Raw genomic sequence first — 26446 nt, forward strand, 5'->3', positions numbered from 1 at the left:
TGTGGAAAAACATGTACATGGCAGTGTGAGCTACGATGTTTCCTCTTGCAGGTGAAAGCAGCTGGCATTCACTATGAATAATGGCCAGTTGGGTATCTGTGAGTTTCTGGTACGTGCAAAACTGCTAACAAGAGCTAGCACACTTAATAGGAGAATGAAGTGATGAAAAATAATGGCAGCAGGGAGAATATAATGGGATGGTGCACTAATTCACAGGCAATGGCATGAAGTATTTGGAAGCAGGATTACTCTTCCAAGGATGGAGTCCAAAATTCCACTACTCCATCAGGAGAAGTTGGCTGAGTTTCTCCTTACATTAAACAAGAGTAAACTGGCTCTTTCCTCATGCTTACCAGTATGCCAGATGGAACAAAGCAACTTGACTTGGCTACCTTCTCAACCAGAGAATCTTCGGAAGATTTATAAAAGAAAAACGTAATTTAGTTTAAAAAAAATATTTGGAGAAAGGATTTTTGAAAATAAATAGAGAGAGGTTAGCGAATGTAGATCATTTACAGCATAGAAACAGGCCATTCAGTCCAACAGGCATGTGCTCCACATGACCCTCCTCCCACTCTCCTTCAGCTAACCCTAGCAGCATACTTTTCCATTCCTTTCTTCCTCATAGGCAACGTATAACTGTCCATTAAATACATCTATGCTATTCACCTCAAATACCCTATGTGGCTGCATGTTCCACACTCCAATTACTCTTTGGATAAAGAACTTTCTCATGAATTCCTTATTGGTTTTATTAGTAACTGTTTTATATATATGCCCTCTATTTTTGGGATTTAAGAATAGTGCTTCACAAAGCAGAAAATAAAAGTACAGGCCAGGGTAGAATAAAAGGTCTTTTGTACAACTTGCCTTCAATGTCAGAGCTGTACTTTTGATCAATCGCTGCTTCTTCTGAAATTTGTTTGAAGAGGTCATTGACTTGTTCTGTTTGAGTCCTGTTATCAACAACCTGATAATACTACAGCAGAAAAACAGGGTTCAGTTCATCTCGTAACACGACTTTGCAGATAACGGAGTAACTGACTAGCGATGTGGCTGGCTATGCCTTTACAACTGGGAAATAGGTCTAAATCTAGTCCAGGCTTCTGGGATGAGAGCCTCATTATGACTTATGGCTGTATGGAGCCTAAATGAAAATGACCAGGCATTCTTAACCCAGTTCTTGGAGTATAACTGTACAACTCAGCATTAATTTGATAAACCGAGAGAGACCATTGTATAACTGGAATGAGAAAAGGGTAAATAACACAATAGAGCAGGACGGGATCACAGGTTGTAGATACTAATGGAGCACAACAGGGGAAGCTTTCCTCTACTTCTAGCACTAACTATGTCTGGCTTAAAAGTGTGATGCTTCAATGCAAATGATAATATAATGCCAACAAGAGGGATAAATAGCTGAACTTCACACTAATTGATATAACAAAGGATCTCTTTCATAGCTTTGTCACAGGAAGCAAAGTCATACTTAGAAGTAGGCAGGTTCAGAAAGGCTCACCACAAGTGAGATGTCCTGGTACATATAGGTAACTGGCCTTGGGCTCAACTCTCATCGCAGCTGGTATTTACAAAGGACAAGCTTGTCACCTACAATTTTCATCAAAATTATAAAAGGAAATTTGTTGGATTTCACCTCAATAGTGTTACTCAGGATTGGAGGCAGACACAAACAATTTAGGTAACTAAGTATCATGAGAGTCTGTGGTTCTTTAGTGAGTTAAGAACATCATTTGGGAAAACTCACTTTTCTGTATTAATCGTTACAAAACTGAAGTAAAAACATTAACAGATTCAAAGCTCTTCATATGACTCAATGCCTAAGAACACTGACCACTCATTACAGGCAACACTAGGGGGTTATAGGGTAAATTCTCAGCCTGTGCTGAGCTAAGCTGTTCAGAGCCAGGGCATTAGTGAAGTACAGGATCAAGCACAGCTCCAGTCAGTAACTTTCCTATAGCCTTAAATTTGGCCATTCAGTGAGGCACTGGAGGACTGCCAGGAACCAAATGGGATCCTCTCCATCCTGCATTGCACTTCCTTCACCTCTTGTACGCAAAATTTCAGTAACAGATCATAGGCAACAGAATTTGTGGAAAATTCACAATGTTAAGGTAAGTGTACTTCATTCATTTCTTAACTGTTTTCCATTTGTTTTCTGGCAAAATTTAGGGTTAGTTGAGCCTTTATGCCAGACTCAAAACAATACCTGCTAGTAATCTGCATTTTCAGAATGGTACAAGGAAAGACTAGGTCCTTACAGGTTTGGGGGCCTGTGAAGGTGGTGTCTGGCCCTTTAACAGGGCTAGCCTGTCCTCCATCTCCACCGTGGAGGGTATGGGTCGCAGGGCTTCCTTCTTCAGTGCTGCTAGTCGCAATTCAATCGCCTGCTGAGAAGGTATAGATTCTGCAATATCAAGAAAATGTTACAATACATTAAAGAAAAGTCTAACCAGGGTGTAATCCAATCTATCTCCTGTCTAAGAGTTGAAAATTTATTTTGACATTCCAGCTGGGGACCAGCTCTGATAGATAAACCTTGGACCAACTGTAAGTTTGCATGTCATGACGATATTCAGTTTTGTTTCTCATGATAGTTATTCTTGAATCTTGCACTCAGCGTCAGGAAAATAAAATACTTTTCCAGCCAGTCAGCTCAAAGGTGGCACCAGGACAGTTTTCATTTGAACAGAGGGAATTTCAGGGTGATTTACTTATGTTACAACAGTGACTACACTTCAAAACTACTTCATTGCCTTTGTAAGCACTTTGGGATGACTCAAGGGCACGAAAGGTGCTATATGAATGCAAGTTTGTTCTTTCTGATTTGATAGAGGCATTTAAAATTATAAACTAATAAACACCTAATGTTTCCAGTGTTTAAGGAGTCTAAAATGCAGGATCTTAGATATAAAATTAATTTGAAGAGATTTAGAACAGAGAACAGTGTAAGAATTTAGATATGTTTTGACACTGTTTTTAACATGGAACAATTAGAACAGCTAATGTAGGAATTAAGATTCAACAACACAAGATGATCAGAATTTGGGTTAAACAGCTTGCTCACAAATTGTATCTTTTGATCACAATGACTGAGTAAAGTTGTGGTTCAGGAAATATAAGATAGGAAGCAAAGGCTGTGGCGATCACATTGGAAAAGGATAAATTTAGACAATGGAATAGAATATTGATAAGGATAAGGCCCCTATGGAGTGCATGTTCAGTAATCAGCTTGATAACCTATGGATCATGAGATGCCCAAAGTCAAATTCAATGGCCCGAATTTTTGCTGTTAGTGGCAAAGAAAAGTCACTCCCCACTGACCTCGATTAAAGTTGCACTGAGAGATCTAGTGATTTCTGTGGTGAGAACTTTAACTCTATGTGCAGTTGATTATAGTTTAATAGGGTTTCCCAGCATCAAGATGAAGCAATGTCATCAAGCTGTCCAAGCAGCCAATCACATTATAGAAGTATAATGTGGGAAAATGTGAGGTTCTACACTTTGGCAGGAATAATCGAAAAGCACGCCTAGAGTGCTGTACTTGAGGGACATACTTGCATTGGAAGCAGTTCAAAGAAGGTTCACTAGGCTGATTTCTTGCATGAGGGGTTTGTATTATGAGGGAAGGCTGAGCAGGTTGGGCCTATACTCATTCAATTTAGAAGAATGAGAGGTTAATTTACTGAAACATAGATTCTGAGGGGGCCTGACAGGGTAAATGCTGAGAGGACTTTTCCTCTTGTGGGGGGAACATAAAACTCGGGTGCATGGATTTAAAATAAGAGGTCTCCCATTTAAGACGGAGATGAGGAGGAATTTCTTCTCTCAGAGGGTCGTTAATGTTTGGAATTCTCTTCCCCAGTGAGCAGTGCAGGCTGTGTCATTGAAAATATTCAAAGCTGAGTTAGGCACATTTTGGATTGACAAGGGAGTCAAGGGTTATAATGGGCAGGCAGGAAAGCGGAGTTAAGGCCACAATCAGATCAGCCACAATCTTATTGAATGGTGGAGCTGGTTTAAGGGCCTGAGTGGCCTACTCCTGCTCCTATTTATTATGTTCTTATGTATAAAGAATTCTCACTGACAGCCAACCATAAAATAAGATACAGTAATAACCAAATCACTTTAAAAAAATTTTACAGGTAAATAAAAATTGGGACATACATGAGGTTAAGGTACGATCTGAAATACCATGAACAAAAAAAATCTAATTTAATCATAATGGGAACATTTAACAACATTCCACAAACATACAATTATTTTTTCATAGTCAGTTTGGTTCATCAGCAGTTGTTGGTACTCAGGCTGCTGTTGGGTACTTTTGTTATATTTCACTGAACAATGTTTAACTTTCTATGAGGTTTCCAACAATAACGAGTGGAATTGGGGAAATTCTTTCCAGATAAATTGGTTTTGCTGGTTCTGGGTTAGTTTCACAGCGATGCCTGTGAGAGAGCATTGAAGGGAAGACTGCAACTCTAAGCTTATGCCAAACCCTGAAGCTGCGGTCAGGTTAAAAAAGGTACCAACAGCAAATGTTGACAGGTCTCCATTTGAAATACTGCAAATTCCATGCTGTGACCTACCATTCACAAAATAAAAATCTTCATTATCTAAGTGAATTGTGGGAATCACAAATGCAACTATGTAGGGGAAATGAAATTACTAAAAAGCATGGAACAAAGATTTAGCTATATTATCACTTCAGTAGAACTCACCATCCTGACTTAGAAATATATTTCTGTTACTACATTGTTGCTGGGTCAAAATTCTGGAACTGCCTGCCGAACAGCAGTGTGGGAATATCTTCAATGCACCTACTGCAGTGGTTCAAGACAGTGGCTCAACCCACCTTCTCAAGGTAAGTTAGGATGGGCAATACATGCCTGCCTTGCTAGTGATGCCCACATCACATGAATTGGTTTTTTTTAAATTAAAGAGAGATAGCACCTGAACCCAGCCAAATATACCCAAAGCATGTAAGTGTGTAGACAAGTATTTAATTGCAGCTCATCTTAGAATAAGTCTAAAAGGCTCTTGCTAAACTATCAATTAATATTATTTCTGGTTTGCATGGGTTTTAATTAAATAATAATTCAAACTAAGGTCACAGGAGTTAAATCGAAGCCAGGACTTAACATGTTGTATGTAAGGGCCTGTATTTTATTATATGATTGATTTAATAAAAAGTATTAAATCAGCCTTTTTCAGTATCTCCTCATCCTTGAACCCTGTATTAGAGGTAAAGAACGTACGACAATATCCTATGAATACTCCATTTAGTGCTAAAGGGATTTAAGACAATGTTGTACATAAACCCAACAAGCAGGAGAAACTTTACTTTTACTAAGGAGAAATATGAGGCTATGGAATGAGATAACGGACTTAGTGAATGAAGTAATGACTATGCCAACACTTAAGAGCTATTTTTATATTCAGTCTCAGGATGTGGGCATTCCTGGGAAAGCCAGCTTCTATTTACCATTCCTAGCTGCCCTTGAGAAACTGCTGCAGTCTGTGCAGTGAAGGTACTCCCAGAATGGGGATAGGGAGTTTGAGGATTTTGGCCTAGCATAAAGAAAGGGCGATATCTCTCCACAACTGGGATGATATGACTTGGAGGGGAACTTGGGAGGTGATGGCATTCCACTGCACCTGCTGCCCTAGAACTTTCAGGTTTTTGAGATCACAGGTTTGAGAGATGCTGTTGAAGAAGCCTTGGTAAGTTGCTGGTGGTGGTTGAGTTTGAGTGTTGGTGCTGTTGCAAGTGGACAGTATTCCATTACACTTCTAATTTGTGCCACATAGGTAGTGTGGAAGCTTTGGGGAGTCACAGCAATTATATGGCTGGTCCAGGTAAGTTTCTGGTCAATGGTGACCTTCAAGGTGTTGATGGTGGAGGTTTCAGCAATGGTAATGCCGTTGAATGGCAAGGAGAGCAGGTTAGACTCCCTCTTGTTGGAGATAATCATTGCTTGGCACTATTCATGCCATACCTCAAACCTGGATGTTATCCAGGTCTTACTGAATGCAGGAAAGGACTGCTTCATTATCTGAAGAATTATGAATGAAGCTGATCACTGTGCAATCAGCAAACAGTCTCACCTCTCACCTTACGGAGGGAAGATAACTGATGAAGCAGCTGAAGATAGCTGGCCTTGGGATACTACCCTAAAGACCTCCTGAATTGGTGTCCGGGGACTGAGAAGAGTGGCCTCCAACAACCGCAACCATCTTTTCTTTGTGCTAGGTATGACTTCAGCCGATGGGGACTTACCCCCAATTCCCACTGACTTCAATTTTACTAGACTCCTGAATGCCACACTCTGTCAAGGCAGAGCTGCTGTCACCTCACCTCTGGAATTCAGCCCTTTTGTCTATGTTTGGACCAAGGCTGTAATGCGGCATGGATGCAAAAAGTACTGGCACAACTAAAAGGAGAAAGTTATTGGTAAGTGCCTCTGTGCACTGTTGATAACTCCTTCCACCACTTCCCAGATAGGATGATAGTTAGTAATGTTGGACAGGTTACGTTTTTTGAGAGCAATTTTCCACATGTGCAAGTATATGCTAGTGTTGTAGCTGTATTTGGGACAGTTTGGTTAGTCCTGGGGCATGTGTTTTCAATACTACAGTCGTAGCTTTTGCTGTGCTCAGCTGTTCCTCGATATCACATGCGTTGAATTGAATTCATTGAAGGCTAGCGTCTGGTATGGTGGAGGCCTCAAGGTGGCCAAGAAGGTTCATTTACTTGGCACTTTGGGCTGAAGATGGTTGCTAGTGCTGCAATCTTATCTTTTGCACTCACATGCTGGGCTCAGCTATTACTGAGGATGGAGATGTTCATAAAGTCTCCTCCTCCTGTTAGTTTTTTGATGTTGCTGGGTGTGCAGCACTGCAGAGCTTTGACCTAATCTGTTTTTTGGAAAAGTGGATGAAGGAAAGGGGGATAAAAAGATACGGGAACTGGGCAGACACACAGGTTTAGGGTTACTGGTCCTATAGAGGATAAATAGTGACATGGACATGACATGGGCGAACAGCCCATTTCCACAATGTACTTTCTGTTCTTATATTTCTGGTCTGGGATGTGTATTTTTATTTATTTCAGTCATTCTTGTTAACACCACAAGGTGGGTTTCATTGGAGCTTTCCACAGCCCAACAGTGCACATCATCTGTACAATCATTTGATTACCTTACCTGTAAAAAAAGTTATATGCTCGAGTCTTTAGTTGTGTTTAGTGATTGTCACAACAACACAGTTAATCAGTGCATCGGGTGTTCAGCTGAGCAGCAGATACAGTGCCAGATATTGGGGCAAAACAAGAGCCTAACGTATGCAAAAGCTATGTTGGTGGGTGTTAGGAGGACATTTTCAGTTCTTTACACATCTTGCACCAATCCCAAAATGTTTTGGTTGGTGATTTGCTGATTTAAAAACACAAGGGCTTCCAACAAAGCAAGCCTGCTCCACTCTGCTCTACATGCAGCCTTACCCCAACATTAGAACTGAACCTTTTATTGTATCAGTGTGTCATTGCCATTTCCCACATGAACCATCCTTGAGATTTCTCTGTGAGATTAATACTCTATTAGGGACAATTATTTGTTGTGAACAGGCAGGCACCTGTGAGAATTTAAACAGACACCACCTCAAAACACTGGTTACCAGCCCTTATGGAGTAGGGAGAGATCCCATTAATCTTGAGTGTATTTAGTGCTCAGCTTGAGGTGAAAGGACAGCTTGTTGCTCCCTATAACTTCAAGCACAATATTCCTCAACTTTGTCTTGAAATGACAAACATACTAGAATCAAAAACCCCCTTAATGGCACACAGAAAATTCTGTTCGGAAGGTATTTTTTCCAGTCTGTCTAACAGTAATTTTAGGTTTACTTATGTTGACTATACTGCACGATATATAAAGACTGTAACAGAAAATCCACTCAAGAAGGCAGAGAAACTGCTCAACAAAGGTAACATTAGATCATTTATTAAATTTAACCACTACAGAATTATTGAATGATAATAGCACAGAAGGTCGTCACTCGGCTCATCATGTCTGTGCTGATTCCTTGACAGACCTATTCAATTAGTCCCACACCCCTATTATTTCCCTAAACCCCCGCAAAATTGTTACCTTTAAGTATTTACAGAATTCCCTTTTGAAAGTTATTATTGAGTCTGCTTCTACTGAATCACTGAAATAAGCTCTTCCCCAGTTAAGCACTTTTAAGTTTGAATCTTTTTAGTCCGTTTCCATAATTGCGTTTAACTGAATTACGTTATAATCACGGTTAGCTAAGTTATCTCCTACTCACGTGCCCTACTTCATTTCCCACAGCCAGATCCAACACTGCTTCTTTCCTTTGAGAAAGCTCTCTGAATACATATCAGAAATTCCTCTCCTTCCCTATCCCTAGCACTATGTTTTTCCCAGTCTATATCAAGTAATTACATTCTCCTAATATTACTACTCTATTTTTGTAACATACCTTTGAAATTTGCCAAAAATAATTGCTCATCTATCTCGCTTTCAGTATTTGGAGCTCTATATGAAAAACTCTGCATAACATAACAGCTCCACCTCCCCACCCCAACTCTATTCCTCAACTCAAGCCAAATGGTTTCAGATCTAGAACCATCAGGTATATCCTTTTTATTTAGAACTGTGACATCATCCTTAATCAATGTTGCCATTCCCACTCCTCTTTTTCCTTGTCTATCTTCGAATCACAGCTCACAAAACTCCTATTGTGTTCTCCAAATCAGCATGTGTAAAGCTTTGAGAGATCCACCACCAAAACCGATTTAACGTTCCTGACTTATTCACTTGTGTCCCCACCAGCCTGTTGAGGGCAGTTCTTTGTGAGCTATATTTTTTTTAAAAACACTGTTAGCCTAATTATATTCCTTGTAAAACTTTATGGTTTATAACTTTTATATAAAGGTGTTTGTATTTTGGACTGAGGTGGGGTCTATTCCCCCAGGCTATTGATTCCTTATCCCTCTCTGGTGGGATTTTACCTTGATAGTTTCCCATTAAAAATAGCAGGTACAGACATCACTAACAAGTAATGTAAAGGCCACAAATTTCTTCCCTCCATCAGTATTCAAGAGCTACCACTAGAAGCAATGTGAATGCAAGTCTCCAATATGTCTAGGGAAAGACTGCAAACAGAATTCAGGGGGAGTGAAACTTGTGGGCCACAAGCCTCTGCTAAATCATCTTTCACTTACTACTCTAACCAACATTGCACACACACACAAAAAGGCTTGCATCATACAGCATCTTATCTCTTTGTTGAATATATAATGAATTACTTTGAAGTACGATCACTGATGTTATGTATGCAAAATGTTGGCTGTTCTGTATCCTGAAAACTCCCACAAATAGCAAGGATGAAGGATGAGTGTTACATGTTAAGTAATCCTAGTTAACTCATCTGTCTTTGAAGTGACATTTGCCGACCAGGCAGCAATGTGTACCCTCACCCAGAGAAAACAAGTTGCAGAGTTATCCAAACAGCTGAGAAGCTCTCCATTACCATATAAATTTAAAGTGACTAGTCATACCTTTTGAATAAATATTTAAAAAGTCTTCCTCAAGATTTGAGATATGTCTGAGCCTCTATCCACACAACCAGTTAATCTAGCAATGAAGGAGAAGGGAATGTTGACTACAACACACAGAAAAATCCTTATATTTCAAACAATGCATCCATTTGAATCAACAGAATAGGAAGTCAGGTTCAGTGTCTTATCTGAAGGTCAAACCTCTGGCAATGCAACGTTCCTTCAATGCTGCACTAGAGCATTAGCCAAGATTGTGCATTCAACTCCTATTGTGGGTATGGAAACTGCAATCTTTTGACCCACACATGAGGATGAAACAAACTCATTCAGAAGTTCTACAAAATATTGCATATTTATCAAGACTTTCAGAGTTTTCCTTGACTTCTATTTAATGCAATTAAATAATTCTAGTAATTAACAAAGGTACTCACTCGGTTTGGTTTCTTCCTTTAGCTTCTCCAGTCGTTCAGCAATGGCTTGGTCTTCTTTGGACAGACCTTGGTACTTTGAGGCCATGCTTGGTGCCTGATTGCCCGATTTGTGGGCTGAAGTTTGTTCCTGCTGTTTAGCCTCTAGAGCAGCCACTCGCCTAGATCAAAGACCCAGAGAATAGCTTCACAGGGGCATTATCATAAGAGAAATAGCCTTTCAAGGTTTTTTATTTGTTCAAGGACACACATCCCATTGACGAAAAGCTCAGGTTATCAACAGTTAGTATCCAAGAACTAATACTTGACTCAAGAATCTTTTGGCATCAGTGCTGTTACATTGGTCCTATGACACTTGGATCACAACTAAGTAGTACTCCCTGCAAAGTAGGGGAATTTCTAATACCTCATTGGCTACAATAATGTTCAGTAAAGGCACGAGAACAGTTCTACGTGCCAGCTGTACAGTTTAATGGCCAGGAAATATGGTGAAAAGGATATTAAGATAACGATATTGACAGGTGTACCAATCTTTGAGTACTTTAAAGATAAATTAGCAATGTTCAGCAACCCACATTGGGTAAGTGCGTTGCATATAGTACAAACTGGGAAGGGCGATTTTAAATTATGAAGGTATCACTATTGGTCTCAGCATTCTTGAGCTCAGTGGGATGGGGAAGCCTACATGGATTTTACTTCTAATTGTTATCGAATGATCTTGCTGAAAAGTCTACTTATAAGAATGTACGATGAGGACAAGATTGTGCTCAGTTATGATGCCGCCCATGGCCCAACAATCTGCCAGGCTCACCACCTGCTCAAGTAGAAAGAATGGACTGAACTGCCAGCATCAGTGGAACTGTACACCTACATGGGTCACCACTTTCAGGAGAATGGAGAAAGAAGTTTCTTTCTTTGGGTCTTCTAAATCAAGCACTGTATCGAATGGAAAACAAAAATAAAAATACCTGGAAAAACTCAGCAGGTCTGGCAGCATCTGCGGAGAGGAACACAGTTAATGTTTCGAGTCCGTATGGCATGACATCCTTTAGCTATCTCCACCTATCACTGGCCCTCTATCCAGCTCTATCCCCCGCCCCTTAAACCAGCTTATATTTCACCTCTTTTCTATTTTTACTTAGTTCTTTTGAAGAGTCACACGGACTCGAAACGTTAACTGTGTTCCTCTCCGCAGATGCTGCCAGACCTGCCGAGTTTTTCCAGGTATTTTTATTTTTGTTTTGGATTTCCAGCATCTGCAGTTTTTTGCTTTTATCTCACTGTATCTAATGGCACCTTTGGGAAAGTGATTCATTATAGTATCAACAGATACATTGGCATGTGGAAAGATCAAAGCACCCTGCTGTCAGAGGACTATCTGTTTAAACACTGAACCCACATTGTATGAGCTCTTCTGTTTCGAATGGATGTGATGAGCAGAGATAAGAGGAGCTTTTGATAGAGTAGGTAGGGAGAAGCTGATTCCATTGGCAGGAGGGTCAATAACCAGAGGACACAGAAGTGAAATAATTAGCAAAAAGCCAGGGTAAGTGAGGAGGATCAGGAGAATTTTTCTTATGCAATGAGTTTTTATGAATTGGAATGCACTGCCTTCAAGGATGGTGGAAGCGGGTCCAATAGTAACTTTCAAAAGGGAACTGGGCATAAACTAAAAAAGGAAAACTTTGTAGTGCTACTGAGAGCAGTGGAGTGGGATTAATTGCTAGTTCTTTCAGAGAGCTGGCTTAGGCACGATGGGCTGATTAGCCTACTTCTCCAGATTCTGTGGCTAGCTGTAGAGGAACAGCGAACAAATAGACCAAAAATAGAAAGCTTGTACTAATCGGTTGTCCACCTTCTCCTGAGATTTTCATTCTTAATCTCACATGTTGCTGAGTTTCAACACCATTATGGAGAAGCAGCAAGGGAAGACCAGCTATGGTCCCAGAGAGAGCAAGGGAGAAATTATTGGTGCTAAATTGAGATATTTACATATGCCCACCCTTTGTCAGTTTCCAACCTGAAGGACTGTATCATTCCCATCTTATAGTTACCCTGTTGCTCTGTTATGACCAATGCAGTTGGTAAAGCGGAGTTATTTGAAAATCCCAGAGGGAAGCTTTAAATAACTGTCATTACCTATAATTTTATGTGTTACATTTGAGATGCGACTCTAAATTCAGGAATCAGATCATCAGCTCTTGAGGTTTTACATTAAACTAATTGAAGCATTTTATTAATTTACACAGGTTAAAAATATAAATACGTATGGTTACAAATTACTACCATCATAACTTTTAACAAATTCCCAAACTAATCTCCATTAAGGCAACAGCAACCCATAGACTTAACCAAACACCAGGCAAAGCATTTTCACCTTACAAATTCAAAATGAGGCTTTTTTCACTGTGGAGCCAGTTGGAGGCTTGCAGCTGCCTTTTGATCTTACATTGCCTCTGCTCTGCACACCCGAAATCTACTGAAGTTATACCTGCCACTGCTGATTGAATTCAAATTCTCATTGTCACACCAGTCTCTTTGAACTTTACCTTTTTACAATATAACCCATCCAATGTGCCGATTTTATTAGTAATATAAACATATTGCTTGGTAGCTGCTAGAAAGGTGTCAAGTTTTCACCCCGCTTCTTGAATGCTCTATTCAAAAAATGCAATTGACGCTATCTCTCTTCCATATCAAAACTAGTACCCATCAAAGCACCCAGACTAGCTGGCTTTAATCCAACTAAGACACACCCACAGACTAAGAATCTATTTTAAAAGAAAAATATTTTCCAAAATATTATAGACATTAATAGCTTCATGACATGCTCACATTATTAATGTAAAGAGGATCCAGCTGAAGGCTGAAATGACGGAGTCAAAGAGGTTGTTCAGTTCACAATCTCGACTGTAGAGAACACAGGCAAAATCCATTTTGGGAAGGGAAGAAAATAATGAGGGAGCAATAGCCTCAGGTACATGCTTTTTTTCCTGTAACTTGTCTAGGAAGTGAAAGAAGTGTGACTAGAACCTCTCCAGACATAGGAACAGTATGCAAGCCTTGGACAGACCTATGAGTGGTTGAGCAGTAAAATGCTGAAAGAGAAAACAGTTTTTTGAAGGCAGCTTTAGAAATGGAGATAGGGCATTCTGTTGCGATCAAAGGAGACAATGAGGCCAATAATGTTAAAAGGTGATAAAGGACTAAGGCTAAAGCCATAGATAATTAATTATCAGTTAGATTTTTGAGAGAAATTAACAAATTGTCTGAAGCACTAAAAGCAACATGATTTCTAATGGAAGAAAATCGATCTCACAGAAATAAATTATACACATGGTGTAAAGCAAGGACACAGGGAAGTGATGGGATATACCTTGTGTTGAAGACTGTCTAAACCACTCAAAATTTCAGCATTCACACATTGCTGGGTTCCATACATCATCCATTTCTAGTGAACAACCTTTAACAGGGATATGGATAAAAGGCAGGTAAAAGGAGCTATGAATTATCCAGAAAATAACAGCGAATACGGGTAGTGATTCTAACATCACTTCATTATGAGTGCAAGGCTTGGACCATCTACGCACAACACATAAAGCAGCTGGAAGCATTCCGTCTTTGCTGTCTGAGATCTATTTGCAACATCAGGCGGCAGGACAATTTCCCCAACACCAAGGTTTCTGCAAAGTGCTGCATACCTGGAATCGATAGCATGCTCATCAGAGCTCGGCTTCGCTGGGTTGGTCATGTGGCTCACATGAAGGATTCCCAGAGACCAAAAGCAGTGCTCTACATCTAGCTGAGCAAGGGAATCCAAACCACAGGATCTCCCAGACTTGGATCTAAAAGCAATCTGAAAGCCAACCTTAGAGCTTGCAAGCTGGATCCCAATACATGGGCAAAAACAACCTGGGCCAGACCCAAACAGAGAAGTCGCTGTCATCAACTAATTTTGACATTTGAGGAGAGCAGAGTTAAGTGCATTCAGGACAAGTGAGCACAGTGCAACCCTACAGCCATACGTTAAAAAATACAATCCACCAATCTAGAGTTGATCCTTTAATTAGCTACTCACTTTTTGTAGTTCCCTGGTGGAGACCACCTTGCAGCACTGTCCTGTTTCCCAGAGCTGTGAAAGAATGAACAGCAAATATTTACTTTAAAAATTCTCCTTTCTCACTGTCCCATTTTCATATCTTCCCATTTCATGTACTATTCTCAGCTGGAAGAATGGGCAGAAGCCTTTCTCAGAGTAAAGGTAACCTCCTCTGTGTGCGAAGAAGTGTCTCCCCCTTCACTGCACAAAGGCAAAATCAAAACATACTGAGCAGTCAGGGGCACTTGGTCTAAACACTCCATGGTGCAGTGCACTGATGCTTCAACCCAAAACACAGCAAAACTGCCTGTAACAGGTACAGACACAACCTAAGGATAAGCACTATTTAACTCAACACACTGCCATGCTAGTAACTCTGCAATATAAAGTTCAGCATGTTCCTTTAATTTGTAGCTATAGTGATGGTTTGATAAAATGGAATCTTTAGCATTGACAAGCTAAAGCCACGTTGTTCTGTTTCTTGCTTTGCCCTGTCCATACTATCAAGAAAGAGATGAGATTAATAACTCGACTTTAAGTTCTCAAGTTCAGCACAGTGAGATATTTACATAATCTATTTTTCAGTTATTTCTCCACTTGTCCCTCTCCTCTGCTGTGACATCATTAACTTCTGCTCTGGTGACACCATGAATGAGAGATCAGTTCATTAACTTTCTTGACTGTTCAGATTTCATATTGTCATGGATATATGTGATTAATGTTAGTACATGCGTGTGATGCTCATTAACTCTTGAATACCTTGTGAGGGTTCCATAGCACTGTCTGCAGACCTTTTGTTGTGTATTTCCACAGCGAGGGACCAAGGTGCTATAGCTGAGACATGATGAACAATACGCATGGCCGCAGTTCTTGCACCCAAGCTGCCAAAATTAAAGAAAAAACGTTAGTCAGAGGACTGGAAAATTGTAAATGTCACAACATTGTTCAAGAAAGGGTGTGAGGGGCCAATCAATTTGACCTTGGTCGTGGAAAGCTTTTAGAAACAATAATATGGGACAAAATTAACAGCACGTGGACAAGTGCGGATTGAGGAAAGCCAACACAAATTGGTTAAAGGCAAATTGTGGTTAACTAACTTAATTGAGTTTTCTAATGAGGGTAATGTGGTTGACGTGGCGTATATGGACTTCCAAAAGGAATTTGAAAAAGTACCATGTAACAGGCTTGCCAGCGAAGTTGAAGCCCTTGAAATAAAAGGGACAACTGCAACAGGAATATAAAATTGGCTAAGTGACAGGAAACTGAGAGTAAAGATAAACAGTTGATTTTCAGACTGGTGGAAGAGGAAGTGGGGTTCCCCAGGGGTCAGTGTTAAAACCCCTTCTTGTCTTGATATATATTACTGACATGGACTTCAGTGTACAGGGCACAATTTGAAAATTAGCGGATGACACAAAGTTTGGAAATATTGTGAACTGTGAGGAGGATAGTGTTAAACTTCAAGAAGACATAGATAGGCTGCTGGAATGGGCAGGTAAGAGGCAGATAAAATTTAATGCAGAGGAAGCGTCAAGTGATACATTTTGGTAAGAACAACGAGGGGAGGTAATATAAAATAAAGGGTATAATTTTAAAGAGGTTTAGGAGCAGATGGACCTAGGATATATGCGCACAAATTATTCAAGGTGGCAGGGCAGGATAAGAAAGTGGTTAGGCATGCAGGCTTTATAAATAGAGCACAAAAGAAAGCAAGTTATGATAAACCTGCATAAACACTGGTTTTCCTAAACTGTAGTGTGTGTCCAGTTCTGGACACTACACTTTAGGAAAGATGTGAAGACATTGGAAGGGATGCAGAAAAAAATTCATGAGAAATATCGAGGGATGAGGAACTTCAATTATATGAATAGGTTGGAGAAACCACAATGTTCTTCTTGGAGGGGAGAAGATTAAAAGGAGATTTGATAGAGGTGTTCACAACCTAGGAATCTAGACAGAGTAAATAGGGAGAGACTGTTCTCTTTGGCGGAAGGATCTAGAAGCAGAGAAGACCAATTTAAGATGATTGGCAAAATAAACAACAGCAGCATGAGGATTTTTTTTTTTACGCAGCGAGTGGTTAGGATCTGGAATGCACTGCCTGAATGTGTGACACAGGCAATTTAATTGAGGCCTTCAAAACAGAATTTGATAATTATCTGAAGAGAAAAAATTGCAGGGCTATAGGGAAAAGGTTGGGGAGCAGGACAAGGTGAGTTGTTCTCGCATAGAGCTGGTACAGACACCACGGACCCAATGGCCTCCTTCTGTGCTGTAACCATTCTATAATTTTCTTTGGTATAATGACCTGGCAGGCGGATGTGTCGAAGGTTGTACTTTCAGGCCTTAAAAGAGGCACAATTAGCAGCCTAGTTCAATGAGCCTCTCTAGGGTAAGAAAGCTGACAGCTACAGTTATGGTGGAACATCTTCTGGTGCCTCCCAGATTGAAAAACTATCAATCCACTCAGTTTGCAGAGATAGCTTCATAGAGGAAGAACTTTACTACATGCATTAATATGAAATACTTCATAATTGTTTTAGAATACAAATTATATTACTGTGGAATCTCTATGTTAAAAATAAACCCCAAAGAAATAATGTGTGAAGTGTTTTCCTGAAGATCTCATATCAAAGAAGGAAACAAAAGTGGACCTTTGAATTAGTCTAACAGACAATGAAGAAGAACAGAAGATATTGGAAACACTCAGCAGGTCAGGCAGCATCCGTGGAGTCAACAACAGAGTTAATGTTCCAGAAGAATGTTAAGGTTAAAGATGTTAGAGATTCTGATGGAAGTTCATTGACCTGAAACATTAACTCTGTTTCTTGCTCCAGAGATGCTGCCTGACCTGCTGAGTATTTCCAGCTTCTTCTGTTTTTATTAGAGATTTATCAGTTTTTAATAAGTTCAGAGCCTGGGTAAAAGTGGGCGAGGAAAGAGCAAAAGGGAATGTCTGTGATGGGGTTGATGATTAAATGACAAAAAGAATGATGCTGCAAGGCAAAAGAAGATGGTAATGGGACGAGTAATGGAACTATAGATAGATCCAGAGGTGTAAATATTTACAGCTGAACAGCAAAGGGGGACAGGGGCATAGCAAATCTGACATAAAGAAGGCTCTTCAGTCTAGGGAATGTGGCAGAGAAGGGACCTATCCTGATTCCAACAGCATGAGGGTAAGTTCTTATTCCATGCACACTGCTACATTTGTGATACAAGAATGTAAGTAACTTTATTTTCCCCATCATTACCCTTCTCAATTTCACTCAACATCCCTATCCAAGAGAGTGCATGGACAATTTACTCTTTGGAGTTTGTCATTATGTTTAATAGTGTGTAGCCCAATCCCAAACCCATCCACAGATAATGTCTAAACTTGTGCACTTTCCAATGGGGTGACCAGATAGGGAGTAGTAGAAACAATAGGTGTTTTTCCCTTTTCTGCTAAAGTCAGTTGCAGTGAACCAGCTGCTACAACTGAAATAAACAACTCAGCACAACATTACCATTGAAGCTGCCATGTTCTGGTCGCTATGCTTCAGTACAGGACTGACAGTGTATTTAATAAATGAACATTAATGTTTCCATATCCATAGTTACCACCTAAATAAAATGCAAATCTCATCACTTCCAAGGGATATCAGATCCTTCATCATCTCACTAAGCGAACCACAGTCATCTTTTTCAGCTCCCATGATGGACTCATCTCGTCAAATATTTCTTTCCTTCTCCAGCCAATCATTCAAGCCGTGTGAAATCCTGATGCACTGCTCAACCCAGAGATAAGCTTTAAGTTCCACTTCATTCATCTGGACTCCTGGCTTCTACCTCTGTCTCTATGAAAACCCCATCAATTGAAACCTATGTTTTGCTACCTCCAGACTCAAAGGTTCCAATATCCTGTGTTAACTTCCAACATCTAAAGCTTAATCACATACATTTTGGCATACATACCCACCCATCTCCATCCTCAATGATTTACACTTTGTACCCCAGTGAATTGAAGTACTGAATTTGTCATTTCATCAAATTCAACATCATTCATTATTGTTTTTAATATAGCAAAAGGTCTTCCATGCCCTCAACCCTCCCCCAGTCCTCAATCTATGATCTTCTCTAGCCTTACAGTCCATATCGTGTTCTCCAAATCCATTTTGCCTCTTTTTAAAAATTCATTAATGGGATGTGGCCGTTGCTTGCTAGGCCAGCATTTATCACCCGTCCTTAATTGCCCTGAGAAGGCGGTGGTGAGCTGCCAGCCCCTGTGGAGTAGATACACCCACAGTACTATTAGAGAGGGAGTTCCAGGATTTTGACCCAGCGACAGTGAAGAAACTGGTGACACAGCCCTCAGCATCTTTGGCTCCCAGCCCCTTTGATCTCCAATCTCTTTCTCATTTAAAAAAGACAATCCTTTCAACCAAGACTCTCTCTCTCTCTTTCCCCTCTTAATGCACTGCGATGTTTTCCACATTGATGCACGATATAAATACAAGTTGTGGTTCCACACAGTCGGTATCCTTTGAATTCTATCAAGTAAAAAGCGCACACTATTGGTTAATTGGACAAATGTAATGATTCCATGTTTTGAGCAGAGTTTAATTATAAGTAGAGATGAGTGAACCACTGGTGAGCCTGACGCTGAGTAAAGTTTTACACAAACTGGAATTTTACAGCCTGTATTGGAAAAACATGAACTTGCCTCTTTCCTCAGGAGAGTGAATTTGGACGCACAGCCGTAGCATCTTCCAGCCATCTTCAGTCAGCGTTGCTGTGTACCTCACAGAAATGTAATACAATGTAAAAAGAAATAACCTGACTATTTTGAGTCACATTACACCCACTGCGACCCTCCGACATTCCATGTCATCAGGTTGCATTGATCAGCGAACTCAACCTTCACTCTCCATCTCCAGGGCCACCGACCGGAAGTAAACCAATCCCCAGTGCACGCCGGGTGATGTAGTCTTTCCTTCCTGCGGCAAACGAGCAGAGTCTGGAAGATGGAACCGCGCGGACTACAAATCCCAGCGCGCACCGCGGTCGTTTGTAGGCACTTGATGTCCGTGAGCTGGATGCCTAGCGGATTACAATCCCAACGCGGTCCGCGGATACCGTGCTGTTTGCTGGGAGTTGTAGTATTTTCTGGAGCAAGAGGCAGCAGAGTGAGCGGAAAGACGGAGCCTCAGGGACTACAATCCCGGGGGACATCGCAGTGCGCTAGGCCCGTGTGTTTAGAGTTCGGGTTGAGAGGTGGACTGTGAATGTAGGAGGCCTGAGTTTAGTTTACAATCAGGGTGAAAGGAAGGGCCAGAATCCGCTACCCGGGTCTCGGTTACTCTTAGTCAGTGTGGGAAAAGATGGCAGCTAAAGAAATCCTGCAATTGGACCTCTACTCACTGCTGGAAGTCAGTGAGGATGCCACTGGGAAAGAGGTAAGGAAATGTCTGTTGATGGTTTGAAATCCCCGCCAGCTCCAGTCACTGACTCTGAAGCCGGGCCTTGTGCTGCCTGTCAGGAGGCAGCATTTACAAGTGCCCCCATTATCGTAGCCGGCAGGGTCAGAATCACAGAATGGTTGCAGTATAGAAGAAGGTCATACGGCCTGTCGGGTCTCCGCTTACTCTCCGAATGAGCAGTTTACCCGCCTCCCCATCGTCCTGCACATTCTCCCTTTTTAAGATAATTTTCCAATTCCCTCTTGAATGCTTTGATTGAATCGGTCTCCACCACAGCCTCAGGCAGTGTATTCCAGATTTTCACCACTCACTGGGTGAAAATGTTTCTGCTTATGTCTTAATATTTTTCTTTTGCCAATCACCGTAAATCTCTCAGCCTCGATCCTTCCACCAGTGGAAACAATTTTTCCCTATCTACTATGTCCAGCCCCTTCATGATTTTGAATATCTCTAGCAAATCTCCCCGCAACCTTCTCTTCTCCAAGGAAAACAATCTCAACTTCTTCAGTCTATCTACATAACTAAAGTTTCTCATCCTGTAACCATTCTTGTGAATCTTTTCTTCACTCTCCCTAATGCCGTCACACCTTTCCTAAAGTGTGGCACCTGAACTGGATGTGATACTGCAGTGGAGGCCGAAAAAGTGTTTTTGTACAATTTTAACATAACCTCCTTGCTCTTGTAAACTATATCCCGGAAGCGACGGCTTGCCGGTGGAGTTGTATTCGGCTCTGTGGGACTGGATCGGCCCAGACCTGCTAGAAGCGTACGAGAGTATGCTCCTGGCTGGTAGTATGTCAGAATCCATGAGGAAAGGCATCATCACCCTCATCTACAAGCACAAGGGGGGAAGGGAGGAAATTAGAAATTGGCGACCCATTTCACTGTTGAATGTGGACTATAAGATTCTGTCCAAGGTCATCGCCAATCGGGTCAAATCCGCTCTGGAATTGGTGATTCACCCTGACCAGACCTGCACTGTGCCAGGCAGAAAGATCTGTGACAGCCTCGCGCTGATCAGGGATACGATTGCCTATGTACAGGACAGGGGTGTGGATACCTGCCTCATCAGCTTGGATCAGGAGAAGGCCTTTGACAGAATATCGCACACCTACATGGTAGATGTGCTCTCCAAAATGGGGTTTGGGGAGGGAATTCGAAATTGGATCCAACTGCTCTACACTAACATCAGTAGCGCAGTCTCAATCAATGGGTGGGAAACAGATAGCTTTCTGATTAAATCTGGAATCAGGCAGGGCTGTCCTCTCTCGCCTGTTCTTTTCATGTGTTGCATAGAACCCTTTGCCGAGTCCATCAGGAAGGATCTGGGCATAAGAGGAGTGACGATCCCAGGCAGTGGAGGCACTCAGGTAAAAGCCTCCCTGTACATGGATGATGTCACCGTCTTCTGCTCGGATCCGCTGTCGGTGCGCAGACTGATCCACATCTGCGACCAGTTCGAACTGGCCTCGGGAGCCAAGGTAAATTGTGGGAAGAGCGAGGCCATGTTCTTTGGGAACTGGTCTGACCGATCCTTTGTCCCCTTCACTGTCAGGGCTGATGGCCTGAAGGTGCTGGGGATATGGTTCGGAGGGACCAGGGCATGCGCTAGAAACTGGAAGGAGCGAGTGTCTATGGTGAAAAGGAAACTGGGCATGTGGGAGCGACGCTCCCTCTCCATTGCGGGTAAGAACCTGGTCATCAGGTGTGAGGCACTCTCGCTGTTGCTGTACGTGGCGCAGGTCTGGCCCATTCCACACTGCTGCGTGGTGGCGATCACTTGGGCCATCTTCCGCTTTATCTGGAGGTCAAAAATGGATCGTGTCCGCAGGGACGCGATGTACAAGCCTCTAGATAAAGGGGGAAAAAACGTGCCCAACATCGCCCTCATACTGATGGCCACCTTTGTGTGTGGCTGCATCAAGCGGTGCGTAGACCCTCAGTACGCAAACACCAAGTGTCACTATGTGCTGAGGTTCTACCTGTCCCCGGTGTTGCGAAGGATGGGTCTGGCCACGCTGCCGCGGAGTTGGACCGTGCCGTACCACCTGTCCCTGGTGGAAAAATTTATGCAGAAAAACACCTTTGACCACAAGTCCATCAGGCAGTGGTCAGCACGTAACGTCTTAGAGGCCCTGAGGGAAAAGGAGAGGGTGGATCCTGTGGGATGGTTCCCCGAGCAGACTGTCAAAGTCATTTGGCAGAATGCCTCATCACCAGAACTTTCCAACAAGCACCAAGACGTGGCTTGGCTGGTGGTGAGGAAGGCCCTCCCCGTCAGATCCTTCCTACACGCCAGGAGTCTCACTCCCTCTGCACGTTGCCCTCGAGGTGGCTGTGGTGGGGAAGAGACCGTTGTTCACCTCCTTGTGGATTGTGCCTTTGCAAAGAAGGTCTGGAGAGAGATGCAGTGGTTTCTGTCGAGGTTCATCCTGAGCAGTTCTGTGACACAGGACTCTGTGCTCTACGGGCTGTTCCCAGGGACACACACCAAGACAAACATCAACTGCAGCTGGAGGATCATCAACTTGGTGAAAGACGTGCTTTGATCTGCCCGAAACTTGTTGGTCTTCCAGCACAAAGAGTTGTCCCCGACCGAGTGTTGCGGACTGGCACATTCCAAAGTCCAGGACTACGTGCTGAGGGACGCACTAAAGCTTGGGGCAGCCGCCACAAAGGCACAATGGGGAAGGGTCACTGCTATAGTGCACCGAGGGACTGGGAACTGATTAAATCCCCTCGGGCTGTACAGCTCAAAATGAATGTAATATTCATTGTATGTATCAATGGATTTCGTGATACGTGTTGTAAAAGTTTGAACCTGTTTGTATTTTTGCGTTGGTGATTTTGAATTGTTTTGGAATGTTGTTTGAAGATATTTTGTGAATAAAGTATATTTTTGCAGCAAAAAAAAAAATCCCTATTAATAACACCTAGGATACTGTATGCTTTATTAATTGCGCTTGCAACCTGTCCTGCCGCTTTCGATGAGTTGTGCACAAATGCACCAAAGTTCCTCTGCTCCTGCGCCTTCTTTGGAATTGTACCCTTTATTTTATATTGTCTCTCTGTATTCTTCCTATCAAAATACAAATAATCAAGATGAAACTATCATTTCATTTAAAATGTATATTTAGTCAGTTGTTCACTTGTCCTGTTGATCTGTGTTGACCTGCTAGAAGAACTCACTTGTAGAGTTTTTTTTTGTTCCGATATTAGTCTTATGTATTTTTACTGACCCCCGACAAAATATTGTGATCATAACAAGTTATCTGCAATATGTCTCTGTTTCCTTCTCAATTTAAAACCAAGGTGCTGGCCATGAACAGCAGGTGCCTCAACATTCATAATGATAAAAGACAGATTATTGCTTCAGGTGTAAACCCATTGTCAGGATTAAGGTAACAGAGAGGGTAATTCAGTTTATATGAACTTCCAAAAAATGTTTGATAAAGTGCAGTGTAATAGGCTTGCTAGCAAAGTTGAAGCCCATGGCATAAAAGGGACAATGGGTGCATGGACACAAAGTTGGCTGAGTGACAGGAAAAAGGGAGCAGTGGTGAACAGTTGATTTTCTGACTGGAGGAAGGTGTTCCCATGGGGTAAATTCTGTGTTTTTCTTGATTTATATATTAATGACCTTGACTTGGAGAAAGAGGACAAAATTTCCAAATTTGCAAATGATGGAACTTGGAAATATAATGAACTGTAAGTGATAGACTTCAAGTGACCATAAACAGGCTTGTGGAATGGGTGAACGCGGGGCAGATGAAATTTAATGCATAGAAGTGCGCAGTGATACATTTTGATAAGAACGAAAAGAGATGAATTTAAACTAAGGGGTACATTTCTAAAGGGAGTACAGGAACAGCAAAACATGGGGATTATGTACACCAATCATTGAAGGTGGCAGGGCAGGTTGAGAAAGTGGTTGATAAGGCATAAGGGATCCTGGGTTTTATGAATAAAGGCATAGAGTACAAATGTAAGAAAGCTATGATGAACCTTTATAAAAACTGGTTCACCCCCAAATGAAATATTGTATCCAGTTCTAGGCTCTGCACTTCAGGAAGGGTATGAAGGCATTAGAGAGAGTGCAGAAAAGATTTGCAAGAGTGGTTCCAGGGATGTCAGGAAAATGTATTAATTTACATAATGTTAATGGAATTTATTGTAAAATAGTGATATCTATGTCTGTGTGAGTGTGTGTGTGTGTGAGAGAGTGTCTTAATTGGATTAAGGGCAGCTGCTCTGAAGGCTTTGATGTAAACATGGGGGAAGTTTAGAATGTAAGGTGTAAAAGTACATTTTCATTTTTAAATAAACCAGACTAGATTGTTTTCAAATGAGGAGTGAAATGTATCACCTAGCCAGGTGAAGTTTAGAAGCAGTGTGTTTATTTTTCCCAAAGATTACTGCTAAAATTAGTACTATGATTTTGTTTTATGATCAGGAAGGTGAAGTCCAAAGACAATGGGAATTTGCATTCAAAGGGAAAAATATGTATAAAGTAGTGAAGGCTGTGTGTAAGGGTAGGCATTTTGAGATCTAAAAAGTGAAAAGCCTTCAGCATCTGTGCCTCAAGCTGCTGTTTTCAAAGAACTGAAGTTAAGAAAACTCACTTTGAATTCGACTGGTTCAGGGTATCATGTTTCTTTGTAAAAACTTAGCAGATCTGACAGCATCTGCAGAGAGGAACACAGTTGATGTTTCGAGTCCGTATGACTCTTCATCAGAACTGACATACGGTCATACGGACTTGAAACGTCAACTGTGTTCCTCTCCGCAGATGCTGTCAGACCTGCTGAGTTTTTCCAGCTATTTTTGTTTTTGTTTCAGATTTTCAGCATCCGCAGTATTTTGCTTTTATCATGTTTCTTTGCCTGGGTCTTTTAAAAATGTGTGTCTTACCGCTGCCTTAACGAAAATGTAACTGGGAGTCAGATTAAGTAAGGGGATTTAGAAGTTATAACTGTAGTAATTTGCAGATCTGCATATGTGTTTAAAATCATTTCTCTTATTAATAAATATTTGATCTAGTTTTGTAAAAACCTATAAGATTTGGTGGTCTTACTATGGAATTCAAGGCACGCATCTCAAAATTTATACAAATAGCAAAACAAGTTGTGGCAGTTGTTTCAAGTTTCCCTTTGGGATTTGAACAACTCAGCATTTACCATCAGCTGTGCCATAATAAGGGATGATGGTCCTCTTCTGTGCTATAACCATCCTATGATTCAGTGAAACAAAATGTGAAGGGTAAAAACAGAGGGGTAATGGGTAGAATGCTTGGACAGGTTTGCTTCTCATTGTCTGTAACTCACTTCACCCACATCTCCAACAATAAATGTGAGGAATTCATAGACATTTGCCTCTAAGACTGAGTCCATCATTCAGCTGCATTTGCCATATTTCCCCTTCTTACCAATTCAGACTTCTCCCTCACCTTAGTCTTGAACCTGCTTCTTTCCGTAGTTTCTAGCTTATCTCCCTACCCTGTCTGCGCTGATCTTGAGCATGACATTTTGCCTCACCACCCCCCTCCACTTTCACCCCTATTCTGCAGACCACACAACTTCCTTTCCTGCCCCCCCCATGTTAACTGATCTTGTTAGCTGTGTTCTCTCCTCAAAACTCACCCCCCCCCACCCCCGAACTTTTTCAGAACTGCCAGCTTCACCCTCTAAACAAACTATCCTCGCTTTGACCACTCTGTCCTTGTGAACCACCAATTCACTTCTAACCTTCCTTTGCTGTCAACGTCTTGAACATGTTCTAGCTTCAAATCTGCCCTTCTTTCGTGCAGCTCCATATTTGAATTTCTGCAATCAAGTTTCTATCCCTGTCACATCACTGAAATCACCTTAATCAAAGTTACAAATGACTACTTTTATGTTTGTGGTGCATTGTTGTTCCATGTTCTTTACTTTGCAGCATTTTGTGGTCAACCCCACCATTCTCTTCCAGTGTCTCTCCTCCGTTATCCAGCTGTGTAGGGCTCATGGTTCCATTCTTTCCATTCCAATCATAGAGAAATCACCAGGCAATGGCTCCTTTACCTGTCATCCTGGCAACATCATCTAAAGCCAGGCCACTGGGTTCCATATTTGCATTGCTAATGCCTAGCTCTACTTCTACATGGCTTCTCTCCACCCCTCCATAGCCTTCAGTCCTGGATGAGTTAAAATTTCCTCCATTTACTCACTGGGACAACCTAAGCCATTGTCTTTAGTTTCCACCACAAATTCTGATCGCTTGCCACTGATTCCACCCTCCTCTCAGGACAGAATCTCTGGTCGTGCCAGATTGATTGCAACTTCAGTGTCTAATTTGACCTGGCACTGAACTTCTAACCCCATATCTTCTCAATCACCAAGATTACCTCCTTCCACCTCCATACCATCATCTATTTCTGCCCCTAGCTCAACCCATCTGCTACTGAAACTTTCGTTCATGTCCTTTTTATCTCTAGACTTGATTGTTGCAATGGTGTATTTGCCAGCCTCTCACCCTTCATAAACCTGAGCTCATCCAATGCTCTGCCCAGATCCTGATTTGCACCCAGCTCTGCTCACTCTGCGCACCTGTGCTCACTGTCTTGTATTAGTTACCCATCCTCCAACATCTTTTATCCTCGTGTTCAAGTCCTTCCATGGCCTCAATCTCCTGATCTCTATAACCTTCTCCAACCCTACAATCTTCTAAAAACTCTACATCTATCCATTTCAGGACTGTTGCACATCCCTCACTCCAATTTCCCCACCATTGATTGCCGTGCTATCTAGGTCCAAGCATCTGAAATTACCCCTCTAAATCTCTCTACTCCACTTTTTTACTTGTTTAAGACTCTGCTTAA

At 41.6% G+C, this 26446-nt stretch overlaps 2 protein-coding genes across 8 annotated transcripts in view; one reads left to right on the top strand and one right to left on the bottom strand.

The window, feature by feature from the left end:
* The window catches only part of zfyve19 (zinc finger, FYVE domain containing 19), a 40647-nt gene extending 21588 nt beyond the window's left edge, over positions 1-19059 (bottom strand). For both annotated transcript variants that reach the window (XM_078563025.1, XM_078563024.1), the window contains exons 1-6: positions 18834-19059; positions 14888-15009; positions 14108-14161; positions 10033-10190; positions 2283-2428; positions 871-979 (exon numbers count right to left, since the gene is read on the bottom strand). In XM_078563025.1, coding sequence (XP_078419151.1) covers positions 871-979; positions 2283-2428; positions 10033-10190; positions 14108-14161; positions 14888-15009; positions 18834-18887 — 643 coding nt within the window. In that variant the 5' untranslated portion in view covers positions 18888-19059. The remainder of the gene's footprint in view (positions 1-870; positions 980-2282; positions 2429-10032; positions 10191-14107; positions 14162-14887; positions 15010-18833) is intronic.
* A 284-nt stretch (positions 19060-19343) lies between these two features.
* dnajc17 (DnaJ (Hsp40) homolog, subfamily C, member 17) overlaps positions 19344-26446 on the top strand; it is a 209390-nt gene continuing 202287 nt past the window's right edge. For 4 of the 6 annotated variants that reach the window (XM_078563034.1, XM_078563033.1, XM_078563035.1 and 1 more), the window contains exon 1: positions 19344-19566. In XM_078563034.1, coding sequence (XP_078419160.1) covers positions 19492-19566 — 75 coding nt within the window. In that variant the 5' untranslated portion in view covers positions 19344-19491. The remainder of the gene's footprint in view (positions 19567-26446) is intronic. The other 2 variants (XM_078563032.1, XM_078563037.1) reach the window with 1 other exon arrangement.

The sequence above is a fragment of the Cetorhinus maximus genome, chromosome 18 (genome assembly GCF_964194155.1).
Source record: "Cetorhinus maximus chromosome 18, sCetMax3.hap1.1, whole genome shotgun sequence".
Taxonomy (NCBI): domain Eukaryota; kingdom Metazoa; phylum Chordata; class Chondrichthyes; order Lamniformes; family Cetorhinidae; genus Cetorhinus; species Cetorhinus maximus.